This window comes from Bos indicus, chromosome 6, assembly GCF_029378745.1.
Source record: "Bos indicus isolate NIAB-ARS_2022 breed Sahiwal x Tharparkar chromosome 6, NIAB-ARS_B.indTharparkar_mat_pri_1.0, whole genome shotgun sequence".
NCBI classification, from domain to species: domain Eukaryota; kingdom Metazoa; phylum Chordata; class Mammalia; order Artiodactyla; family Bovidae; genus Bos; species Bos indicus.
Window position 1 is genome coordinate 15628373 of NC_091765.1, and position 24442 is coordinate 15652814.

General features: G+C 49.9%; 1 protein-coding gene across 3 annotated transcripts; it reads left to right on the forward strand.

Moving 5' to 3' along the window:
* Positions 1 to 1914: 1914 nt before the first annotated feature.
* On the forward strand, positions 1915 to 23018 carry PITX2 (paired like homeodomain 2). 3 transcript variants are annotated; one of them, XM_019962305.2, is made up of 5 exons: positions 1915 to 3152; positions 7008 to 7063; positions 7528 to 7665; positions 19022 to 19227; positions 21760 to 23018. In XM_019962305.2, exons 2-5 carry the CDS (start codon positions 7018 to 7020, stop codon positions 22321 to 22323), a joined length of 954 nt encoding a protein of 317 aa, XP_019817864.1. In that variant the 5' UTR covers positions 1915 to 3152; positions 7008 to 7017; the 3' UTR covers positions 22324 to 23018. The 3 variants fall into 3 exon arrangements, with proteins under 3 accessions (XP_019817864.1, XP_019817865.1, XP_019817863.1); XM_019962306.2 differs by lacking the exon at positions 7528 to 7665 and having other exon boundaries at positions 1924 to 3152; XM_019962304.2 differs by lacking the exons at positions 1915 to 3152; positions 7008 to 7063; positions 7528 to 7665 and adding an exon at positions 17593 to 18151.
* Positions 23019 to 24442: the final 1424 nt, after the last annotated feature.

Consider the following 24442-nt stretch of genomic DNA (forward strand, 5'->3'; position numbering starts at 1 on the left):
AGTATGACTAAAAATGTAAAAGAAGGATTAGGAGCATGAAACGTATGTCCAGCTCCTTCCACACACTCGAGGAGGGAATGAGAATCATTCTGTATCTTCTATTTCTCCAGGAGCCATTTGCATTTCCCACCAGCTGCTCACTTCAGCTGCACTGGCGCTGGGCGAGGCGAGGACCCAAAAGCACGGCGCGGTGTCTGCGGCGGCCGGGACTGGGGTTAACTAGCCCCTGGCAGGCGAGACTCCAGACAGAAGGGGGGCGAGGGGAGTGTGAGCTTCCCGGAGCCCCTCCATCCCAGCCCCGGTTTGCAAACCTCGGAATACTGAAAGGGGGAGGGGGTGGCACGCGCTTATCTGCGCGTCTCTCCAGCGCAGTCCCTTTCTCTTTCCCTTGTCTCCCCGGGCGTCTCCGACTGTCTCTGGTTTTCTCACTCTTTCCCCACTTTTCCGTGAGATTCTCCATCCTTGCCTCCAGATGAAGGCAAGGTTGTTCTGCTCTGAGCGTCTCTTAATCTCTATAAAAATAAAAGAAAAGAAGGAGGCAGACATTAAACCATAACTCAGGGGTCTGGGGAGGCGGCAAAAAATCTTTGATGGGTAGAGAGGAAAATGTCTTTCTTGGACTAAATTATGTGATATGTTGTGACCTTAGATTTCAGTCGTGGGACTTGGGAGAAATTTGATTTTCTTGCCTCAGCACGATTTCAGAAATCAGAAATAGAAATCCTCCGAGACAGAGGGGAAATAAAAGTAAAAACAGCACGCGGGCATTTCCCCCTCATTTCTCTCCCCTTAAATAAAACTGTCTTGAATTTCCACCAGTAAAGAGAGAAAGTTTGAGTTTTCACGGATGTTATGTGGAGGTTAGAAATGGCTTAAAAATCTAGACTTCTCGTCAGTTTTCTTCCTGGCTGAAGAGGCTAACCCTTTCCATAAAATGAGTCCATCTGTCGACTGTTAGCTATTTCAAAGTGAAGGGATTTAGCACTCAAAACAAATTGAGCAAGTTTGTTTGCCTGTTTTTACTGCTAACTCAAATGAATTCAAAACACGGAGTAATTCAAGAAAACACATAACATATTCCAGACAGCTCCCAAATGTAGGGAAAGCCCAGCACCTATATGGTGACCTGGGTTATTTTAAACACCAGGCTTTCAAAGATGTATATATTTCACACACATTCTCCTGGCGTCATTATATTTTCTTAAAATTGCGAGATTTGGTATACTGATGTAGGAAGAGCAATACAACTTTTAGAGGGGATTTTATCCTCTCCTGAGACCCAAAGATGGGGGGCCTCTCTCATGGTGGGCCTGGTTGAGTTTTGCTCCTATGCAGGAAATAATATTAATGAGAATATAGGACCAGGAGCTGTGGTTGTTTTCCCACACTTTCCAAAAACCTACACTAACAGGATGCCCTAGAGACTGAAAGAACTTTGTCCAATTTGCCTGGCAGAGCCTTCCCACCTGGTCTTCCAGCGACTGGTGTTTATAGTCCTACCACTCAAAGGCGGGGTACAGCGAAAATATCTTCTGGCCACCAAAACACAAGCCCTTGCTGGAGTCAAGAAATCAGAAAATCAGGGTTTAGAAGTAGGGCACGCTTCGGAGAGCGAGGGGCAAATGCCCCTTCTGTTTTTACCCTTCTGTTTTCACACGTTCTTCGATTTTTAGGAGCAAATGTGGATTTGAGGGGAGCTTCCTTTCCCACCCCCACTGCCATCCCTTGCAATTTAATACCATGCCCGCCAGGAACCTTAACCTCGTCATTTTAAAAAATGAGATAGCCGTGACCCGGAGTGAACTTGTTGAGTGTAAGTACAGCAGAGGAAATTCTAGACTCCATGAGCACCGGAGCCTTGTCCAGCGCAATCCCTCGGTGCACACCGGTCAGTACGCGGCCGTGCCCACCTGCGCGCAGACACCGGGTGCTGTGCGCCGGGTCCACTCGCCTTGACCTCGACATGGTGTCGCCGCCGGCTGTGCTGGGCCTTCCGCGGAGGACAAGCCGGTAGCTCCCTTCTAGCTGTCTCCCTCCTACCCTCTTCCCAAACCCAGCCATCCCACCGACCCCCTGCTCATCCCACTTTTCCAGATTTCTGCTGTCATCCTCTTTCACCCCATCCCGCAACCTTCTCTCCAGCTTCCGGCCTTCCTCCGCAATCCCTGGTATCTATGAACTCTTTCCTCACCCTTGCAAGGCCTGAAAGAAGGTCACACACAGGCATATCAAACTCACACCCTACAAGCCTCGCCCCCAAACAAACCCAGGCATACTGTCCTTTGTTCCATTTCTTAGGCCACTTTCTCTGTCCCTGCCTCCCTCCCCGTCCGGGTTTCCACACACACACACACACACACACACACACACACACACTCTCTCTCTCTCTCTGTCTCTCTGTCTCTCTGTCTCTCTCTCTCTCTCCAGGAGAACGTTTCTCCCCGACGTCTCCCCGACGCTCTTGCCCTTCCCCTCTGATTTATGAGAGCTCCTGGTTTGGCGCAGAATCCTTTTTCTTCTCCTCCTTCCCATCCTCCCTTCTTGCCCTCATTTCCACAGTGGGAGTGCTCGCGCCTGCTGCTCTGTCCGCTCCTGTCTGAGCGCCCTGCCCGGCTCCCTCGCCTGGTTTCTTTCCCCGGGCTCCTCCTCGGGCTCCCGGCTCCTGGGCCCGCGGGCCTTCACCTCCTGCTCCTGCCGGGTTTCCCGTCGCCCCTGCTGGCTCCCCCCTCGCCCTCCTGAGCGCCGCGCTCGCTCCTTGATCGCCCGCCGCGCTGCCGGCTCGGCCGCCCGCCCGCCCGCGCGCCCGCCACTGTGCAGTGGAGTTTGGTGGAATCTCTGCTGACGTCACGTCACTCCCCACACTGAGTCGGAGCCGAGGGAAGAGAGAGGGATGAGAGCGAGGGAGGGGAGAGAGAGTGCGAGAGCGAGCGAGAAAGCTGGAGTAGAGCGCAAAGAAACTGCCAGTGACGGCTAGATTCCGGAGGCCGCTGCGCGCCCCTGGACCCCTATCGGAACTTGGCACCCTCGGGAGCCCCGCAGTCCTCTCGGCCCGGGCTTCTCGGGCGCCGGCGGTGCAGTCCGCGTCTCGGTTCGCTGGAAATCTCTCCGGGACGCGGCGGGACGCGCAGACTGCAGCTCTCTCCCGGTAGCGGGTAAGTGGAGGCCGTCTCTCCCGCAGGGATGTGAGATAATGCGAGTTTGGAAATTTGTTCCACTTTGGAGAATCTTCTCCGAAGGTGATTTGTGGCTCTTGGGGGCTGTCTTCCCCCCGAGGTAACGCAGTTGGCAAACAGACCTTGCAAAGCCCTGTTCCTCTGGTCCCCAGCCACAGACACTAACAATCTATGGGGTGCTGAAGTCGAGTGGGAAGCGAGACCATGGCTGGCATTTAAAAGGAGGTATCTTCCCTTAAATCTTGGTGCCAACACTGCAGGGACAAATCCTCAGACAGAGGATTAGCATTCTCAAGATGAAGGGCCGGGTACAAAGTTTCAGCTACTGAAAGATTAGCCCCCTTCCCATTGTTACCAATTGGAAAAAAGATTCCATCTTAACTGGCAGTTAGTGACCTCTCAGGCCCAAGCGAATTACCTGGGAGCCAGGCCTGAATGCCAAGCTCACACAATTACTTCGGATTATAAATCCTTTAAATTGATTACCAGTCAACTCCAATCTTGCACTTTGGGAGATACATTTTAAATGGATACAGGGGAGACGACTATTTTCCAACCATCCAGTAAGGGAAAAATTATGATTCTAAATCTTAGAAATATGTTCCTCTTTTTATTACAATTTAATGATTTCTTTTCCGTAGCAATTTAGATGTCAAACCATCATAGGGTCCTGTGATTTTTATTTTATTTGTGCAAGCAATATGTCTTATTAAACTAAAAATTTTTTAAACTTTTACTACCATGAATTAAAATAATATTGGAGTTCATACATCCTAAAATACTTTATGAAAAATTAATTTGATTAGAGATATTTCCTCACATTCTTTTTAGGCCATTAATAAGAATTAATGTTGCTTTTAACATCATTTTGGAGGAAATCCATCTAAAAATACAAACACCAGTTATGTAAAGGAAACAAAGCACATAAGCAATATAGGCTGAGGATTTCTGTTGATATTACATAAAATAAGCATCCAAAGTTTCAATAGTCAAACTTTGCCTAAAAATGAAATAGCTACTTCATGTATGGAATGTTTTGCTCTACCTCAGCAAAACAACACTTAAATTATTCAGGTGCTTTGTTCCTCAAGTTGAGCATGTTTGTCCCCAAGTGTTCCTAAATCACCAATATTAATTGGTTTAAAAGAAGGCTTAAACTGCTAAAATACAGAACTGCATTAAGCAGTATTTTAATTTCCTTAAATGATTACCTACTGCAAATTAATTTACTGACTAATCTCACTAATTTAGTTCATTTAAAACATATGTTCTTATCATGTTTATTTTTAAACTTTCATCAAAGATTTTGTTATAGGATAACAATGTGAATGGAAAGGAGGGAAATGTGAAAGGATGTGGAATTATTAGGACTATGTTTCATTCCTACAATTTCATCTTATGGCAATCATCAGAAATTATTTTTAAGCAAATTGTTCTATTTCTTAGGGCTTGCCTGCTTGCATTAGCCAGTGTGGTTCAGGGTGTTCCCATTAGCTGTGTTGTGCTTTTTAGTGCGCTCACAATAGAAAACTCAAGTTGACCAAAACAAGATTGCCTGGCATATACATTCCAACCAGGACATGAACTTTTGGGGTGAGAACACCTTTCCAACAGGAAAAGTTGCTCATCTTAATTTGTGAGATTAGCCACTGAAGCCCCTCTCTAAATCTGGCAGCCAAATTTGTCTTGTAAGACTTGTCTTGACAGGGCAAGTTTAAGGATCAGCAGACGGGAGGGAATTGGAGGTCTCTTTTAAAAAATTACCTTCCCCAGTTATTTAGATTCAATTCATCTAGCAGGTTTGGTCATTATATGAGGGGGGAAAAAGTGCAAATCTCAGGACTCATTTTGACTGCAAAATAAATCCCCAAGTCACAAGGACATGTAGGAGTGAGCTAAGGAACATGCCTTGACCTTCTTTTCAGTCTTTAGAGAGGAGTTCTTGAAGATTTGTTTTGTATTGCTTTGTTTGGTCTTCAGCACTGAAGCGTGGGAGTGGGGGGGGGGGGTGGGGGAGAATGTGTAATAATCGACTGACTTTACACTGAGCAATCCGATCTTTTTCTTTTATAGATTTTACTATTTTTAAAAATAAAAACTATCTGCGGTTACCATCTGCAAAGCTCTGGCTACCGGCTAATAATGCAGCCAATTCAGAAGTTAAAAAAAAAAAAAAAAAAGATTATCGAAATGATGATGACATGCAAATTTTCCCCGAAATTATCATAAGTAAACATTTGAAGTCTGGACTAATAAAATCCCATCTGTGTTACTTCATATCGAGTTAGTAGAAAGCTGTGATAATGAATTTTGTAATATCTCACGAACAGACATCTCAATCAGGGACTAATCCTGTGATTTTACTGCAGAATCACTAAATCTGGAACCGCCAAACTGCTACTTCTGGGCCCCCGAGCCCGCCAGGATCGGCAGAGCCCCCGCCCGTGTCCACCCGCGTCTCCAGGCTGGTGGGGGAACCGCCTGGAGAGCCCCACCCCCTGGATCCCCAGGCCGCTGCGCTAGGCAGCGACCTTGGCCCGAGGCCCCTGTGTCCCGGCTCCTTCCAGGAGAGGCCGAGGAACCTAGAAATGCGACTTAGGCCAAAGCCAGACCCTCCCCCCCCAGCTCCCTGCCCAACCTCTGCCCCTCGAACAACCGGGCAAACGCCCGCCCGAAGCCCCAGCCCTGGATCCGTGCGAGAGGTGCCCTCCCGCCGCCGGCGTACCCTGGTTAGCGTGGAGCGAGGCAGGCGCCGAGATCCGAGGGGCCTGGGGAGCTGGGACCTTCATTCTTTTCTTCTGTCTTTAAAGCAGCCGCCGCTCTTCTACCCACCCCGACAGAGCCCCCTTGCCACCCACCTCTCCCGGTTTGCCTGTGGCGGAGAAGGGGGCGCGCATTAAACGCCTGGCTCGCTGCGTTGTGGTTGGAAATTTAAAAAAAGATTTGGTTTGCCGGGCAAGAGAAGGGGGAGAACTGGGGGGAGCCGTTCTCTCAGAGCTATTTCTCTACCCTTGGCGGGCAATAAACGCTCCGGGGACGTTTGCCCGCTCTCCTCAATCTAACTCACTCCACCTCGGTTCCCCTACTCTGCGATCTTAAATCATACTTTTGGGTAAATAAATGACCGGGTGAGTATCTCCAGGGGAAAGTGTGGCTAAATATGGAAAAGTGGCTTCTGATAGAAGAGAGGCCCGAAGCCAGTCCGCTCTGAGCATCCTAGGCCTTGGAATCCTGTTTGTTTCAGAATTACAGAAAATCGAGGCGGGGGTGGGGGGTGGGGGTGGGGGGGGTTCTATCTAGGACAGGAACAACTTGACTCTAACACTCTATAAATGTTTACTGAGCTTCAGCTAAAGGACAAGCGCTGTGCTGGCCTTCGCACACAGCTCCCCACGGAGAAAGTCCTCTTCACCAAAATTTTGTATCCCCCCCCCTAAGCTTGTCCTCGTGTTCAGACGGGCTTTTAACCCCTGACACAGGCACCCCTGTGAGTAGTTCCACAGCTTGGGTTCCCAGAACGCGGCTTTATCGGCCAAGAGCCCCTGGACCCATTGGCGGCAGCTCTGTAGAGAGATCCCCCCACACACACACTCCCACCCCCTCACACACACACTTTGGTAAACATTCAGACGTCCAGGACCTGGGGCAAGGGTGGGGATGAAGCCAGGCTCGTGCTGCCAGAGACTGCCAGGTCCGAGAAACACTCCTGAAACCTAGTATGGAGAGGCGCCTGATGGCTTGTGTTGAAGTCGTCTGCCCCACAGGTAGCCTCCTGCGAGCCCTGTGCGCCCGCCCGCCGCCGCTTCTCACGGGCCTCCTTCTCTTGTTTTGCAGGTAACGGGGAATGGAGACCAACTGCCGCAAACTAGTGTCGGCGTGTGTGCAATTAGGTAAGAGTCGTTTCTTCTGCCAGGGTCACCCGACCTGAGACCGCGCCACGCGAGGGCGGCGAGAGGGCACTGGTCTTATAGCGAGGCCGCGCGAGGGGCACTTCCCGGAGGGGCCGGCCAGGGCAGGAAGGAAATCAGAACCTGGACGCCGGGGGACTCTCCTAGTGGGGGGCTGTGGGTGGGGAGGGAACCACGCGCCGCGTCTCCAAGCCTCGGGCCTGCTTTTCGCGAGAGCCGCTGGTAGCCCGGGAGGCGCGGAGACAGAACATCGCCCTGCGCCGGGTTGCCAGACGGTCCCGGAGACTGGTCCGTCCTCCGCTCTTTCCTCTAACTGGGTCTCTGCTCTTTGTCCCTCTCTTTCCTCGTTCCTGCCTCCCTCCCCACTCTCTTCCACACCCCGATACTTTCCCCCGCCGTCCGGGGCGTCTCTCTCCCTGCACGTGGGGCGGGTGCGCGTGGCCCAGGCGTGCAGCCGGCGGCCGTTGAATGCCTCTTCTCCAAAGACTCCGAAATCAAAAAGGTCGAGTTCACGGACTCTCCGGAGAGCCGGAAAGAGGCGGCCAGCAGCAAGCTCTTCCCGCGGCAGCATCCCGGCGCCAACGGTAAGACTTGGAGCGAGGCGCAGGCCGAGCGCTGGGCGCCCGCCTCCCGGCCTCCGGGGCTCGAGTGAGGCGCACGCGGGCGAGGCCGCCAGACGGGGCGCGCCTGCTCGGAACTTAAGACACTTGGCCTCGGGTTGGGACGGGAAGCAGCCGTCCAAGGAACGTTAATTCCTTTCCCGAAATTATACTGCACTCCTGAGACCCATCACCTCTCCCTCTCCCTCTTTCCTGATGATCTCCTGATGTGTGGCCTGATGTACGCACACCCCGAGCTACCTCCGTGCCTCTAGCTGGAGTGGAAAAGTGGTCCAACAGCGACCTCTGTCGCTCACTACGTCCCACTGCATGCAGCACCAGCAGGGCCCACCCCGTCCCGGCGGCCCTCGGCCGCGCCCCGCCCAGGCTTGTGGGTGCGGGGTTTACCGCTGAAGGCCAGCGCGCGAGGCTTGGGTTAGCATAGGTTCGCCCCGGTGGCTAGGTGGAGGAGCTGACAACAGCCCTACGGAGCCGGAGGGCAGCGACTGCGCGCAGCAGCTGAGGGGGGAATGGAGTGTGTGACCCGGTGGCACCACCTACCTGTGGTGCTGGTTGCAGGGTCTGGGTTTTGGCGGTGCGATCGATGGTCTGGTTTTATTCTGGAAGAGTCAAGGGCTATTGCTGCTCGAAGTCTGCAAGCGTAAAACTTAAAACGTCCTCTATGCACAGACCCAGTTGAATTGAATCGTGGTCTTTAGGGGTGTGTGTGTGAGGGGGAGGGAGGTTGAAGGGACAACCTTTCCTTAGGAATACAAGAAAAACTCAAATTTGCCGTTCGTCTATTCTCCATGTTTTCCAGGCTCCTTAATAAGTAAGTGCCTATTCTTAGGAGGTTGTTGACCTTTGATAATGTGAGGACATAACCACCCACCCACCCACATACACACACACACACACAGACCTCCGCCCCTAACCACCACTTTCTGGATTAAAATGTAAAGATACATATGTAATATGTGCTAGAGGGGGGCGAATTGGGACCCCCGCCAAGTAAACTTGCCAAGAAGAAAACAAAGACTCCGCATTGGGCTTCCCAGTGAATCGGAGAGAAAAGCACCATTTGTTGGAATAAAACGCCCAAAGTGGTATGGAGCTAACCGGCCTCGACACCGCGAAATATCGCTAGTTCTCCTGCTGGGCCAGTTAAACGCTCACTTGTCCAGGATTAACCCCATGGGGTTAAATGGGGCCTTGCAGAGATAACGTCGGGTGATTTCTGTCATTAAGATTGTGTTAAATTCTTCTTCTGTTTGATAATCGGTCGTAAAAATAAATTATTACACCGGAGTATGTTTGGGATATGGTTAAAAATCAAGAGCAGCGATGACTCCCGGAGAAAATGCTTTGTGCTGGTTGAGCCCTGGCTCCGGCCGGACTAGGGGAGCTCCCCAATGTCGCTTCGCACAGCGCGGGCTGGCCGCCGCCCAGCCGAGGCTGACATTTCTCCTGCTTTCGGGGCCGAGAGATGCCAAATGTCTTTTCCTATTCTCACACGCATCTACCTGTTTATTGCCCCCAGGAATGGTTTTGAGGACAGGTGGTTACCATGGGAGTTTAGGACCTCTTAACCGAGAAGTCTGAGGTGGGATGTGGGCTTCCTATGTGGGCAAGAAGTGGGGGAGAGCCGGGGAGTCCTGTTCGCTGCAGTCAGTCACAAGTCACATCCTGGGCAGGTGGGCCTGGGTGTTTGCTTTTAATAATTAGCAAGTAAATAAAGAGCTAGAAATAATAAATGATTTTTCTTAACCATTACGTTTAGGCCCGGATTACTTTAGTGCTGGAAAAGGCTCTTCTCCACACAGCCAATAGTGTGTTTTCTGCCTTTTGAACTGAAGAAGAAAATTGCTGCCCAAACATGTTTAATGCCATTAATTAAGAAGAGACACGTGATAGGAAAAAATGCTGAAAATCTTGATGTTATTGGCTTCTAGGGAATTGGGTAGACCAAAAATGTCACACGAGTGGGGCAAAGCTACATAGTACCACTGAAAGAAGGTTGCCAGAGTCCCCTTAATGAATATAAGTAAATTTAACTTATGGAGTATGCAAACTCCTAGCCACAGCTTCCTTTAAATAAAAAAAAAAGAAAGAAAGAAAGAAAAGATTTTTTCTCCTTAACTCTTTAATAGGTTTTATTTGCTTTTTTTTTTTTTAAGCGAAATAACTGACTAGGGTCACTATGATTATTTGATTCTTAAAAACTAGCTTACTTGCTTTTAAAAAGAAAAAAAAGTTTATAATGACATGCGATTTTCAAAAAGGGCCATGATATCCTATTATTATATTGGCACTACCCTCTCCTCATTTCCCCCAAACACCCTGTCCTCACTGAAGACTGAAAACGTTCTCTGAGTTGACAGGGTCGACCTCCTGGAGGCCCCTACTCTGTGTACCATCCCAGTTGAGTCCCCATTCTCTTGATACCCTTTGGAATGACCCAACGTCTGGCTCGAACCCTTAAACGGGAGTGGGCAGGAAGTAGGCTGAAGACCTCCTAAAGCCAGAGGTTTGAGAGAGGGTGGAGAGAGGAGCGGCTAGGTATGGTAAGTGAAGAGAGGAAGAGTTGACACGTTAAACAGTACTCTCCCCCCTTCCCGGCCCCCTTACAGAAGGGGCAGAGGCCCGCTTGGAACATCTCCCTAGAACAGACGTCCTTGGCTTTCCTTCTCTTTGGGTGTCCCAAAACGAGTTTCCGTTTGGCAGAACTCAAAAAGTTGTCTTGACCTTCAGGAAGAGGATGGAATGATCCTCCCCTGCCAATAACCTTTAAATTTCGGGGTAGTGACCCTGGATTGGGGGCTGTAATCCACCGACCTGCCGAGATCGGTCCCGGCGCCTGGCTTCGCGACCAGACCTGGGGCGGGTATCTTCCCCGGGCCTCCCCCAGCGACTCGATTAATTTTTAAATCGTTCTGGCAAAGCAGTTGAGCTGAAAGCGTTCGCCCCGGGCCTCTGGTGCGCGCACTTTCTTCCCTAGGGACGAGGACGCCAAGGCCCCAACCGCGACACACACCGCCTCCCGAGGCAGCAGCCGGCTCTCCGTCTTCCTCAGAGCACCCGGGGTAACCCCGACGCCTTAACGGCCGCAGAGTCCTATTCATTCAATCACCAAGTGCTCGCGAAGCACATTCACCACTGATTCCTAATGTCCCCCAAAGCAAGTCACCCGATTTCTCTACGCCATTACCAAACGACTTTAATGCTAACAAGCAGACCCACAAAAGCAGCCCAGACCACCTCTAGCAAAAAGCAAAACCGTGCTGCGTGGGGCGGCGGTTGGACCTGAGCTTGGTCAGAGAGAAAGGGGAGTATTTAAAAGGGTGGTGTTAATCTTAGTGCTAACAGGGGGAAGGGGACCGGGATGTGCTGGAGGAGAGTGAGGAAGAGCGGACGTGGGGAAGGACAGCATTCCTTTTTTTTTTTTTCTACTCACAGCCCACCCAGCGCCAAATCTGCAGTTTATCCGCAGAGCTGCCTCTCCTTTGTGTGTGTGGATATGTTTTCCCCAAGAGGGGAAATTGTCCGAAAGTAGTCAGTCCCCAGCGGTAGGCAGTCTTGACCGGTCGCGTTCTTCGGTGCCGCCGACGCGGTGCGCGCTCCAAGGTGCGCAGGGCTGGCTCTGCAGTTAACCCGCACCGCCCGCCGGTAATATATGCAGCAGTTGTTAGAGCGACTCCGGGGGAAAGGAAATGTATAACGAAAGCTTATTCGTGAGCAGGAATATACTAATGGAACAATCTGATGTCTTCTTAATCCTATGTAAAAAGCTTTGTCGTCTTCCTAATATTGACTGAATGGGTAATTAATGGCTCTTCATCTAGGCGAATACCCTATAATCCAAAGATAGGCAAAAGACAACAAGCCCAAGGTGGAAGACAAAAGGCCCAACTGCGGTCGTCACCCTCCTCCCTCCCACCCTGCACTGAGGGTCTTCAAATGGGAAAGTTTCCTCTCAGGAGAAAAAAGGCAAGAGTAGGAGAATATGCATACTTTTCCCGGGCTAGATTTAACCACAGAACCTGGCTGCCCAGCTCCATACTCCACTACTCTGTCTCTCCCCCACCAGCCCTTCCCTCTGCGTTTCTTTCTTCTCAATTCCTCTAGAAAGCCCCCCACCCCCCGACCCTTCACTGTGGCCCAGTTCAGCACGTTTCCCCCCAAGGCACCCATTTTTCATTTAGAAAAGCGATTGATCACAGAGGACCAATATATGAGGTCCTCTGAGTCAGGCAAAGAATTAAGTGCCTTTCTGAAAAAAGATAGAGATTCCATTCTTTTACAACCCAAGGCAGACAATCGGTGAGGACTAAGGTAGTTGGGAGGGGATGGAAGAAATTAATAGAAGGAGAGGTAGTAGGCAAAATTATGTATACATGTTAAAGAGTGATCAGGAGTGATGGAGTCAACTCCACTGTGAGGATCTGACATGAAGAGTGCCCAAGATTCTCCCAGCGTGTTTTTAACAGGCTGACATTTTAATTTAAACCTTTAGAAGTAATATATTACTTGGGTTACTACAGTGAGGTGGGTTCCTTTTTTTTGGGGGGGGGGGTCAGCTGACAGCTTTTAAAATATTATTTCACTAGGGAAATAAAAGCTTCATCTCAGATTATAGGTGGGTATTTTTGGATTTATGTGATTTATGGTCACCATGACAACTAATGCTGAATGTTAGCTACCAGCATGTCTGGGAGAGGGGAAGACAGAAAGAAGGGGAACAAGAGAAACAGAAAGGGAGACAGACATGAGCAGGAGAGGGGAAAAATAGAGAAAAAGAGAGAAGCATTTCAATCCAGTTTTTTAAAAAGTGACTTTAGTTAGTCCCATGTCACTTCTGTCTCTCTGGACCTAGAGATTGATGTTTATTCATTCCTTGTCTTTCTTGTATCCCATACACAAGTATACCGTTCTCTTTATTTTTCCACGTGTAGTTGTGTTCTGCGATTAAATGAGCACCTAATAAACCTGTAGCATTAACAGGCTGCTGTGAAAAGGCACTACCGCGTGCCTGCTTAGTGATTGTAGCACCCCCACTAACACGACCCAGAGCTTCCTCCAATCTCTGGCTCTTCTCTTCCCCTGCCAGTGTGGGGTGAAGAGAACCCCCCAGCCAGTTACCACAGACTTGACGTGGTTGTGTGAGGGACAGAGAGATGGGTACCATTTTCAGGGACCCAGAGAGGGTGGGTGTTGCTCAGTACCTCTACAGACTTCTGATTCTGAAAGAATCTGCCACTTTTTGCAAACCTGCACTTTTTAAAATTGCATTTACGGAACTGGGGTGGGGGGGTGGATCAGTCACAATAAACCTTTAATTTCTGGGTGTTCCAGCTGCATGGCTCAGGTCTGGGAACAGCAAAGAGGCCCTTTCCAGCATGATTTGTGTGCAGAGAAAAGCCAGGCAGAGGAAGGAGGGGAGGCAGAGCCACTTCTCGGGCAAGGTGCAAGGTCTCCCTCTGAGCTCTGCACCCTACACTGCATGCTCATGCACACACACACACACACACACACACACACACACACACTCATGCCTGTCACAAGCCTTCGAGCTGAGTCCGGCAGGATCTCATCCTTGAGCTAATCTGGACCGTAGCAAGACTCCCACCCCTCTATGGCTTGACAGCTCAAGGAGACATCTAATTTCACTATCTTTCATATGGGCTTTGAGGACAGACTTTTTTCCCCCAGAGTCTCGAGTCGCTCGCTTGGGTCCCAGTTCACATCTCTGCTGCCCGCTGCAGAGAGGTTAGCGGTGCTGCCTCACCCCTCTCATCGAGATGGCCAGAGGGCCTTTGTGCAACTAACACTAAAGAGTGTGAAATTAAATAAGACCTTAAGACTGGTAATCGGTGGCAAATACCAGCTAGAAACATGCCTAACCCTGTGTCACACATTTCCCTCCTCAAGGGTCTTTCTTTGAAAGAATAAGCAAGAAAACCTGATCAAAACGATATCTTCTGAGTGGAAAAACCAAACCCATACTGCGCTTCCTGTCCTCTGCCCACCCCAGCCATGCAGCTTCCCTGGACCAACTATGCTGATTTTTTTTTTTTTTTTTTTTCTGGAATGACAATTTCTGTGATGGCTGCTGAAGACATAGTCATTTCTTTTTTAAAAAAAAAAAATTTATTTGTTTGGCTGCACTGAGCCTTGGTTGTTGCTTGTGGGATCTAGTTCCCTGACCAATGATCAAATCTCAACCCCCCTGCACTGGGAGCACAGCCTTAGCCACTGGACAACAAGGGAAGTCCCACAGTAATTTCTAGAACCAGCTAAAGAGTGGGGTGGGGGATAGGTCATGTAATAGTAGTGTTGAACTTGCAACATACCTAAGATTCCCTTACTTTCAACTCCTTTGTCATCTATATTGCCCAGACCTGTGCACCCACAAGTTTTTTGTAGACTAAATCTAAAAATTGCCCACCACCACTACAGTTTTAACTGAAAAGTGTTTCTTGTACTATACACTTGCTTTTCCTCTTCTAGACTTGTCATGTTGGAGCACCCCTACCAACCATGGAGTGAACATGTTGGGTGGGCCTGGCAGGGTGTCACCCAGTATCAATGTGTAAAGTGATCTGAAGATTAGGAGGGAGTTGAACCTCTGGCTAGAAAAATGCAAAGAAATACCTCCCCTGCTCCTTTGGGGGGGAGGGGAGGATATATTATGTACATTCATTTCTATCTATAGAGGGGTATATGCATGATTTTGTTTTCACTTAACCAGAGTTCTTCAAATAATTTCTTTCTTTATTCGCCACTTGACTTTGCAGTGAATCAATACAGTTTAAGATTCTTATCTTTTTGGGCTTTCAAGCTGATCCCCAGCACTTGCAACATCTCCTACACTTTGGCACTGTGAGGAGCTCCCACTTGCCCTTGGGTTTTTCACCCACTTTGGAGTCTAGGTTAGGTCCTTCATACGTGTGTATTTGCCTTGAGGAAAGTTCCGTTCATTGAAAAAGCCAATGAGCTTAAATCAAAATTCCATGCATTTAATGAGAGATGGGCTTAGAAATCTACATGGCTCTGTGGAGCTTCTCAGCTCTTCTGAGTTTTGAAAACCACTCAGAGCCTTCACCAAAAATTGTAACTCCAGGATTTGAAACTTGAAGAAACAAGGAAGAGAGTATGTTCACTGTGGAGGAGAATCTTTCATTCTCTGATGTGATGGAGTTTCTTTGTGATATGAAGGCATGAGCATGTGCTGTTGTGGGGACTGTAGCTATGCCGAGGTTTAAGAAAAGGTATTGGAATATGATTAGTAAACATATTGGGCAGAAAAGAACTGGATTCATATTGACTTAGTTATAGGTCATCGGCTGTCAGTGCAGTGGGAGGAGATATTTACTTTACGCATATACTTTATGATCTTGAGGGAATTAGAGGAAATTCAATAAGAAAATGGCTAGAAACATTTAAAACCCTTATTTAAAAGACTTAAGCAAATTAGAGTCTTATCAGATTAAAAACCACTACAAATGTAAGAGCATTGTCTTCGGTGAAACACTGGGGGGTCTGAGAAGGAGAGTCTACCAAATCTCAGGGATAAAACGCGTCATTTAAGCACCCGATAATGAGCAGAATGTAAATTAATTTAACCTTCTTTACCAACAGGCTGCTTATGTAATATGTATAATTTAGTGATAAGATTTCAGAACCTAATATAGCTGGATGGATGAGTCTCAGCTAATGCAGACCTGTCACATGGGGATGTGTTCTGCTCTGAGCAGGTGTGTGTGTGCATGGAATGGGGTTAACTGGAATAAAAGGTTAAAAAAAATAGAAACGCTGATTTAAAGCTTCCTATGAAGAAAGCTCCTCCTGTTAGCTAAAATCTTCTTACACTAGGATGATACTTTGGGCAGAGACTAAAAAATTCTCATTTGGTCCTTTGGACTGCTCTCAAGCTTGTTTAAGATGGGGGAGGGGTTGCAGATACCATGAGGTGGGGGAGCAGGGCAAAGGAGAGACACAAAAGTTACAAACATATTTGTTGTCCGCTTTATCCACTCCGCCTCAAACTGAATGAATTTCTCAATCTTGGGAACAAGAACAAGGAGGGAGTTTTTTGAAGATACCTCATACTGGTGTTGCAAATCATTGACTGTAATGTCAAACAAATACACATTCAGGGATGATAACACTAACTCCACAATAAAGCAATCGTCAATGCAGAAACCCAGGGGAGATTAGTTTGTGCTCTTCAGCTGACCTAAGCCAGAGGACAAAAGGACTTTCACAAATTATTTTGAATAATATCTTTGGATTTATTTCTTTAATTTCTGTGGAAATAGTGCTATAAAGATTTACGTGTCCCCAAAGGTGTTTTTTCCTTTTGTCTCAAATAAATGAACGAGGCTTTATTTTTCCTTGTTGAGTGTCCTCCTAGGCTTTTGCCCTTCACCCACAGCCTACTTCTCTGCCTGCTTGGACTCCAACAATTCAAGACAGCCTTGAGCTCCCTAGGAATAGAAAATGACTTCAAAATTATCCTTGAAATTGGTTATTTGGCAACATTCTTAATTGTACGGAAATTCATTAAAAGCATATTTTATATATAATTAGCTCAAAGTTGTTGATTCTACAGGCTTTATGGATTTGAATCTGATTGATAATAAAGTAAACAAGAGAGTCAAATTTAAAGCAAGATTCTCTGTTGGGTTAGGAGGTGCTTAATACAGTGTATAAGGAATTTGAAAGCCCTAGGATATGTGTCTTAATCAACGTTAAGTAGAATGGATAAGCTTTCAGCATTTTGAAAATGCTGGGTTAGGGTTTCTGTTCTATTGTGTGTTTTCTGTCTGGGGACTAATAAGCATTACAGAGAACGTGATCTGAGGCGACTTTTTATTCTTGTATAAATCCAGAGTGAACCACCAAACAGTTGTTCGTTTAAAGTCAAGGTAATTTTCTTTTGACGGGTCCATTTGCTTCTGATTTCTAATTTATTAGCCTCTCTTCTCAGGGCTCTGTCTTCTTTGCAATTAAAGTAAAGCTTCTTCAGATTAGCGCTGGAGCATTCACTTGACAGGTTGTTTGGAAAATTTAAGATCGGAGAGATGATTTGTTGGTGTTTTAAATTTTTTCTGGTTTTAAGTAGTATGTCTCCTTTCCTTGCAGGGGGAGAAAAACACCTCTAGGTAGGGAATGAGTGTAGTGAGACGCAAAAGGGGAGGGGGGTGCTGGGTGCCTGCCTTGTTGATCCTTGTACCCCTCAGCCTTCGACCTTTCCGCTTTTTTCCAAAGAGCTTTTTACTCCCAGCCTCGTCTTTCCACCTCCCCATCAAAACTAAAAGCCGGATCGTCTTGGGCCGGGCCGGAGCAGAATTCCCGGGAGCCGGCGGGTGTAGACTCTGCGGGCGCACCGAGGTATTAGCCCGGCCCCGCACATCTGATAGGTGCAGACAGGATGGGCCCGCCGTCACGGCTCGGGGGCTCCTGATTGGTATGGAGCCACGTCACTCCAGCCGGCGAAGGGTCTGGGAGGAGGCGGAGGCGGGGAGGGTCGGGGAGGGTTGGGGAGGGCAACGGCCGAGTGACGTCTCGGCACCAGGAAGCCCGCCTCTGGTTTTAAGATGTTAGGCCAACAGGGAAGCTTAGAGCCGCAGAACGGGTCCGTCGCTCGTCTGGGTGCTGGGAGCTGAGCTGCGGCGAGGCCAGGCTCGAGCTCTACTGCCCGAGGGGGTGTGCGTGTGCGCACCGCGGAGGGTGCGCCCAGAGGCCCGCGCCGCTGCCGCCGCCGCCGCCGCCGCCGCCGCCGCCGCCACGGGAGATCTAATATCAGCTACCTGTCCCTGTCACTCTTGACACTTCGCTGTCAGGGCTGCCGCGCGGGGGGCGGGCAGAGCGCGAACGGCGTTAGCTTTCCTTATTGGAGGGGTACGAGGGGGAGGGAGGGAGGGAAGAAAGGGGTCTTTGCCCACTCTTGTTTCGCTTTGGAGCTTGGAAGCCTGCTCCCCAAAGACGCTCCGAACCATTCTCTCCTACCCACATCCCCATGTCTCTCCATTGACCCGCTGACTTTCGGCCGCTGGATCCTTTCGCTTGAGCCTTCGCAAGGAGCCGGGGGGCGGCTCGGCTCCAGGACTCCGCGCGGGTTGTGTTCCCGGCTCCGCCCGCGGCGGCCACCGCGAGGAAACTCCGTGCCTGGAGCGGGAAGCGGAGCAGGCGGCTGCGGCGGCCACGGGGCTTCGGCGGGGCAGCAACCCAGGACTCGTAGGGCGGCGCGCTCCTTCGTCCATGAACTGCATGAAAGGCCCGCTGCACTTGGAGCACCGAGCAGCAGGGACCAAGCTGTTGGCCGCCTCCTCGTCCTCCTCTTGTCACCATCCTCAGCCGCTGGCCATGGCTTCGGTCCTGGCTCCCGGTCAGGCCCGCTCCCTGGACTCTTCCAAGCACAGGCTGGAGGTGCACACCATCTCTGACACCCCCAGCCCCGAGGCCGCAGGTAAGGCGCCGCGCGGCCCCGAGGAAGTCGGCCCCTCCTGGGGGAGGCGTGGTGGGAGTGGTCGTTCGGCTCGCTCCCCGCAGAACTTCCGGAGCCAGGGTTGTACGTATCCCGCGTCCCTTCGCTCTGCATTGACTGCCCGGCTGGGGTGGCGCGAACCACGCGAGTCGTTCTGCACCGCCCTCTCCCCCCATTACGACCCTGACCTCCCTTCCTTTTTCTGGGTCACAAAAATCCCAGCATCTCCGTTCTAGACCTTCAGAGGCCGCCCACCCCCCCCGCCCCCCGCCCTCCCCAACCCTTATGCGGTCCCTGTTCTTCTCTCGGCTTTCAGCTCCGAATAAGCTCCGCTTGTTAGAAAAATAGTTGTGAAACTACGCCTCAGAAGAACGGGCGTTTTTTGTTTTTGTTTTTTTCTTCTTCTTCTAAAGGGCAGAGGAACTTTGGTGCCTCGCCGAATCCCAAAGCGTACTTTTCCTAGCCTTTGGAAACCGCATCGATATCTGAGCTTTCTACCGGGGGAGTTCTGTAAAACACGCGCGTGAGGGTGCCCCGAGAGATTTGATGTGTCCGCTCAGAAGCGCATACATACACTTGAAAGCACAGGCTATAAAAATGAATGTGCCGTAGCAGTGAGATAAACATGTAAATAAAACGTGCGGCGCTGGGGGAGGGGAGGAAATGGGGCGCGCACACCCACACTCACGTCTGTACACCCCGCAGACGCAGCGCTTTCCGTGGCCCGGAGCGGCGGCTCGCACACTCCTCCCCCGCCAGACAGCCCGGCTCTGGCCTCTGCCGCCTGGTCCAGTTGGCGTTGGCAGGCAGCAGGTGGGCATGCTGACGGGGACCTCTGTGTTTCGTTTTCAGAGAAAGATAAGAGCCAGCAGGGAAAGAATGAGGACGTGGGAGCCGAAGACCCGTCCAAGAAGAAAAGGCAAAGGCGGCAGCGGACTCACTTCACCAGCCAGCAGCTGCAGGAACTGGAGGCCACTTTCCAGAGGAACCGCTACCCGGACATGTCCACGCGCGAAGAAATCGCAGTGTGGACCAACTTGACGGAAGCACGAGTCCGGGTAGGAGCCCGCACGGAGCCGGGGAGGGCGCTGCTGGGATGCCGGCCCTGTAGACCAGGAGGGAGGGCGAAAGGCAGAGCCGTCACCAACCTAACGGAAGCACGAGTCCGGGCAGGACCCCGTACGGAGCCGGGGAGCGCGCTGCTGGGGTGCCGGCCCTGTAGATCAGGAGGGAGGGTGAAAGGCAGACCCGTCCGGGAGAGCTCGGGTGGGTGCCTTTGCAAAGGCAGAAGGCCTCGCGGAGGCCCCAGTTGTGAGGTCACAGCTCCCCCTTCCGAGACCAGCCGCGAGCCTGAAGCAGGCGCCGGGAGCGGCCCCGGCTCACCGCCCCCTAACACAGCGCGCTCCCAAACGGGGCCGCGTGCATTCCGCTGCACAGGGCATTGTGTTCCCGGTGTGCTTTCGCCAGACGAGCGCTAATAAAATCCCTCCCAGGCCGGGAGCTGAGGACAGGCTCCGACCTGCGCGCATTTAACAAGGAAAACCCGCCTGAGACACGCAAGGGTTGGCCCTCCCTGGAGAACTTTCGTGCCCGGCCTAGCCGGGCCTTTTCTTTACTCGGCTCACCCTCATCACAAGGTCTTTGCGGTTTTTCTGCCACTCAGTTGTCTCCCACACCCTATACTCGGTTTTGTGATCTGCGGAAGCAGTTTTAACACAGAACTGCTATCCTGCTGTCCTCTTAGAAAGAAAAAAAGAAGAAAGACTTTTCTACTTGGTTTATTTATCTTCTCTCAGGAGACTGTTACACCCTTCCTCCCAATTATAATAGTTTTATTAAAGAAAAGGCTTACCTTTGTAGCAAATCTGTGCTTAATGAATTGGCAAAAATGAACTTAAATAAATTACACGGTAGCAATATCCTGGTTTGTGCTGGTCGGTGGAAAACTCCAAATTTGTTAGGATTCTGGAAGTAGAAAACACATAGCAAGATCCAGAGGTTTTGCTGTTTAAAAAAAAAAAAAAAAAGCTCTGGATGGAAAAAGAGCCCCCAATTAGAACTGAGAAAACACTGTATAACACTATTGATGAAAAGAATAGACCAAAATGCGCTCCCAAAGCAGAGAGAGGAAGGCAGTCTCTGAGTGGCATCTGTGTAGGGAATGAGGCTAAGCTAGTGGATATAGGAACCAGGATGAAGTTGGAAATGGTTTTAGTTTAACAGCGCAGACCTATGTTCAGGCCCGGGCCGCGTGGTTTTTGCGCAAGGTCAGTTTCTCGTTAGCTTTCCTGCGCTTCTGGGGAACGGGCCTCGCACGTACTCTTCTCGCCTGGGCAAAGTTTAGGCGGCCAGGGTAGAAAAGGCAAGTAATTTAAATGAAAACAATCTATGGGGTCTCCGGAACCCTTTGGAAAAACCCAACCCTACCCCACCCTCTTCCGCTTTTCAGCAGTCCCTCGCGAGTCCCCTGCCGCCGCTGCGCTGGGCTCTCGCTCCCTCCGCCTGCCTCCTTCTAGGCCGCTGCTTGTCCAGCCAAGTGGGGAATGAAGCTTGCTTTTTATAGCTGTCGGGTGCAAAGAGGAAGGGGGATAAAAAGGAAATAGAGAATGAAAGGGAAAAAGAAAAAAAAAAAAAAGCGGATTAGGCGTCTGGGCCTGGCTGAGATGTGTAATGTGAAACATCACCGGTGTCAGCTCGGAAATCTCGAGCCAGGCCTCACTCCAATACACAAAAGCCGCCGTCTGGGGCGACGGGCGGGCCCGATGTGGATTGAGAACGGGGTTGCGTCTGGGCCATCGGACGCGGGTGGGGGCTGGCCGGGCTGGGCGACCGCCGGCAAAGCCCTGCAACTAGGCCGGGCCGGAGCAGCGCCGGGCGCGCGGGCCTGCCCTGGGTGGGCGTAGAGTGTGAAGGAGCGGAGCGAGGGGTGGGGAAGGCTGTAGGAGAGACTCGCTCAGGGTTCCCGGAGATGCACACGCCAAACTTATGGGGTTTAATGAGCTGTCGGGGAGGTGGGCTTTTGCTTTTTATTTGGTTCTTTTGGCTAGGCGAGGAAGGGGGTCGCGGCCGGGTGCCTGATGAGGGCGCTCGTTCTGTGGAGTAGCGGGGCGGGAGTGAAGATCCCAGAGGGGAGGAGGGGTTGTGGGAGAGAGCACGGGCCTCCCAGCCCCTTGTCCTCATCCCTGGGTCTGTGGCTTTGGAATGCAAGCAAGTTTGCAAGGTGGCCGGGGAAGGGTTGGGCAGAGAGCCCGCTGCTCCGCATTTATTTTTCAGTAAGTGTTTTTGGCCCCTGAGGAGGACCGGGGTTAGTGAACACGCCACCCGCAGGCCGCCTGGCGTTGAGCTGGGGTTTGTGGCGCGACTCAGAGGCCGGACTCGCAAGCCTGAACCGGTCGGGGCCTCTGTGTTGGGACCGGGCTCTGGCAGCTTGGGGCGCAGGGGAGGGGAGGTGGGTGGGGGCGGCTGAGGAAACTTGTGGCGGCGAGGGTGTACACTTATGTATCGGAGGGGGGATTGCTAGTGCTTTCCGGGAGCAAGGTTTTGCTAATCCGATCTGTGGCGTCTGTTCGATCCTTGCCCTCCATCCCCAGGTTTGGTTCAAAAATCGCCGGGCCAAATGGAGAAAGCGGGAGCGCAACCAGCAGGCCGAGCTGTGCAAGAATGGCTTTGGGCCGCAGTTCAACGGGCTTATGCAGCCCTACGACGACATGTACCCGGGATATTCGTACAATAACTGGGCCGCCAAGGGCCTCACTTCGGCCTCCCTGTCCACCAAGAGCTTCCCTTTCTTCAACTCTATGAACGTCAACCCCCTGTCGTCGCAGAGCATGTTCTCCCCGCCCAATTCCATCTCGTCCATGAGCATGTCGTCCAGTATGGTACCCTCAGCAGTGACCGGCGTCCCGGGCTCCAGCCTCAACAGCCTGAATAACTTGAACAACTTGAGCAGCCCTTCACTGAATTCCGCGGTGCCGACGCCCGCCTGCCCTTACGCGCCGCCGACTCCTCCGTACGTTTATAGGGACACGTGTAACTCGAGCCTGGCCAGCCTGAGACTGAAAGCAAAGCAGCACTCCAGCTTCGGCTACGCCAGCGTGCAGAACCCGGCATCCAACCTGAGTGCTTGCCAGTACGCTGTGGACCGGCCCGTGTGAGCCGCGCCCCACCGCACGGGGAACCTAGGACCGTGGATGGGGCAGCTCTGCCCTTAAAAGACTGGGAATTATGCTAGAAGGTCGTGGGCACTAAAGAAAGAAAGGGAGAGAGAGAGAAGATATAGGGAGAAAAGGAAACCACTGAATTAAAGAGAGCTCCTTTGATTTCAAAGGAATTTTCTCAACGTCTGACATCTTTCACTAAAAGTATTTCCAACAGTTTCGAGGACACACAAATGTTTGACTGGATATGACATTTTAACATTACTATAAGCTTGTTATTTTTTAAGTTTAGCATTGTTAACATTAAAATGACTGAAAGGATGTATATATATCGAAATGTCAAATTAATTTTATAAAAAGCAGTTGTTAGTAATATCACAACAGTGTTTTTAAAGGTTAGGCTTTAAAATAAAGCATGTTATACAGAAGCGATTAGGATTTTTCGCTTGCGAGCAAAGGAATGTATATACTAAATGCCACACTGTATGTTTCTAACATATTATTATTATAAAAAAATGTGTGAATATCAGTTTTAGAATAGTTTCTCTGGTGGATGCAATGATGTTTCTGAAACTGCTATGTACAACCTACCCTGTGTATAACATTTCGTACAATATTATTGTTTTACTTTTCAGCAAATATGAAAAAAAAATGTGTTTTATTTCATGGGAGTAAAATATACTGCATACAAATTGGTCTGGATTCTTTCTGCCCTCCTCTGTCACCTGGCCAGGGTTTCTCAGTCACTACTTCCTAAACAAACCAGTTCCCTCTGCCTGCCTAGTTAAATACACAAGGCAGCAGGACTTATTTAAATTTGGTAGAAATAAATTATAGTCATTCATCAGAAACTCAAAAGAAAAAAGAGGCACTCAGGAAAAAAAAAAAAAAGCTGCAGTCTGTTCTTGTCGCCCAGATTTTTCTTTGGCTGAAACCCAAGGGATTCCATTATTGCTAGCTAGCAAATAATATAAGAGAGAAAGAAGAAAGGAGAAAGAAATATAGAAAGTACCTTAGCTTGGAATGACTCTCAGGTTTACTCCTTTGGGGAGGGAACCAGCACACCCAGTAAATTGTTCTGGAGAAGTATGTATGTGTGTATACATGTACAGTTTATATACATTCCTCTCAAGAGGAATAGGTCTATAAGTTTACAAGGAAACACCTCCAGTTCAAAATATTTAGGCCTCCACGTTTATCTTTCAGGCTTAAGTAGAGAGATTCTTCATGTTATATTACATTACTATTTCCAAATCCTTTTGAGACTTTAAAAGAAACAAAGCCCATTTCTAATAACCACAGCCCTTTAGTTTCTCAAAGAGCCCAGGGGTTGAGAGGTTAGAGTGGAGTTTCCTGAGTCTTGTCGAGCAATATGTAGTTGAGGCAAAGGTCATGCTCCCCGTGTTTTGTTTTAAATAATATTGACCCATTAATTCTAAACCTGCTTGTTCCTGAAATTATACAGGATTATAGTTTGCAAACTGCGGGACAATGAAGCAAATCAAGATGAATTACAGCCCTGGCCCTCCCTCCCATCCTCTGACATCTAAACGGGGAATGAGGTCGGTGTGTTTAAAAGAGCGTTAAGCACCCACTCTTCTTTTGTTGGTGGTTTTCAGCTTTTTTTTTTTTTTTAAATGTGAAATTTAATTTTGTAACAAACAGTAGCAAATACTACTTAGTCCCAAAGACTTCATAACCGTGGCGCAAGGGAGCTCGGTGTGTTGGGGGCGGGGGTTTGGAGGGGAAGTTCTGAGGTCTTTTGCTATTCGGATCACTGCCCCTCCTCCCCCCGCGGTGGGCGACGACGACAAACATCACCCTGGGGAATCCGGAGCGAAAAGTAGCCGCGCGTTTTCTGGGGCCGAGAAAACCTGTGATTTTGCGCTTAGGTTGCTTTTATCTGACTGAGACTCTACCTATAAGCTTTTGGAGTTCAGACCCTGAGTCTTTGTTCTGCATGCGACTGCTGCTGCCACTTAAAGACATCGCAGATAATGTCCCCGATTTAAGACCAGTGCTTAATGCACATTAACTTTCTTTTCTTTCCTTTTTAAGCTCTGCCTCCGACCTGCGGAGGGATCACGCGGCAGTGGTGGGCAGATAAAAGCCCTTT

Coding starts and splice junctions, on each gene's coding strand:
- PITX2 (XM_019962304.2), top strand. CDS start 17,944: ATGAACTGCATGAAAGGCCCGCTGCACTTGGAGCACCGAGCAGCAGGG. Junction 18,152..19,021: donor CCCCAGCCCCGAGGCCGCAG/GTAAGGCGCCGC, acceptor TTTCGTTTTCAG/AGAAAGATAAGAGCCAGCAG. Junction 19,228..21,759: donor TGACGGAAGCACGAGTCCGG/GTAGGAGCCCGC, acceptor CTCCATCCCCAG/GTTTGGTTCAAAAATCGCCG.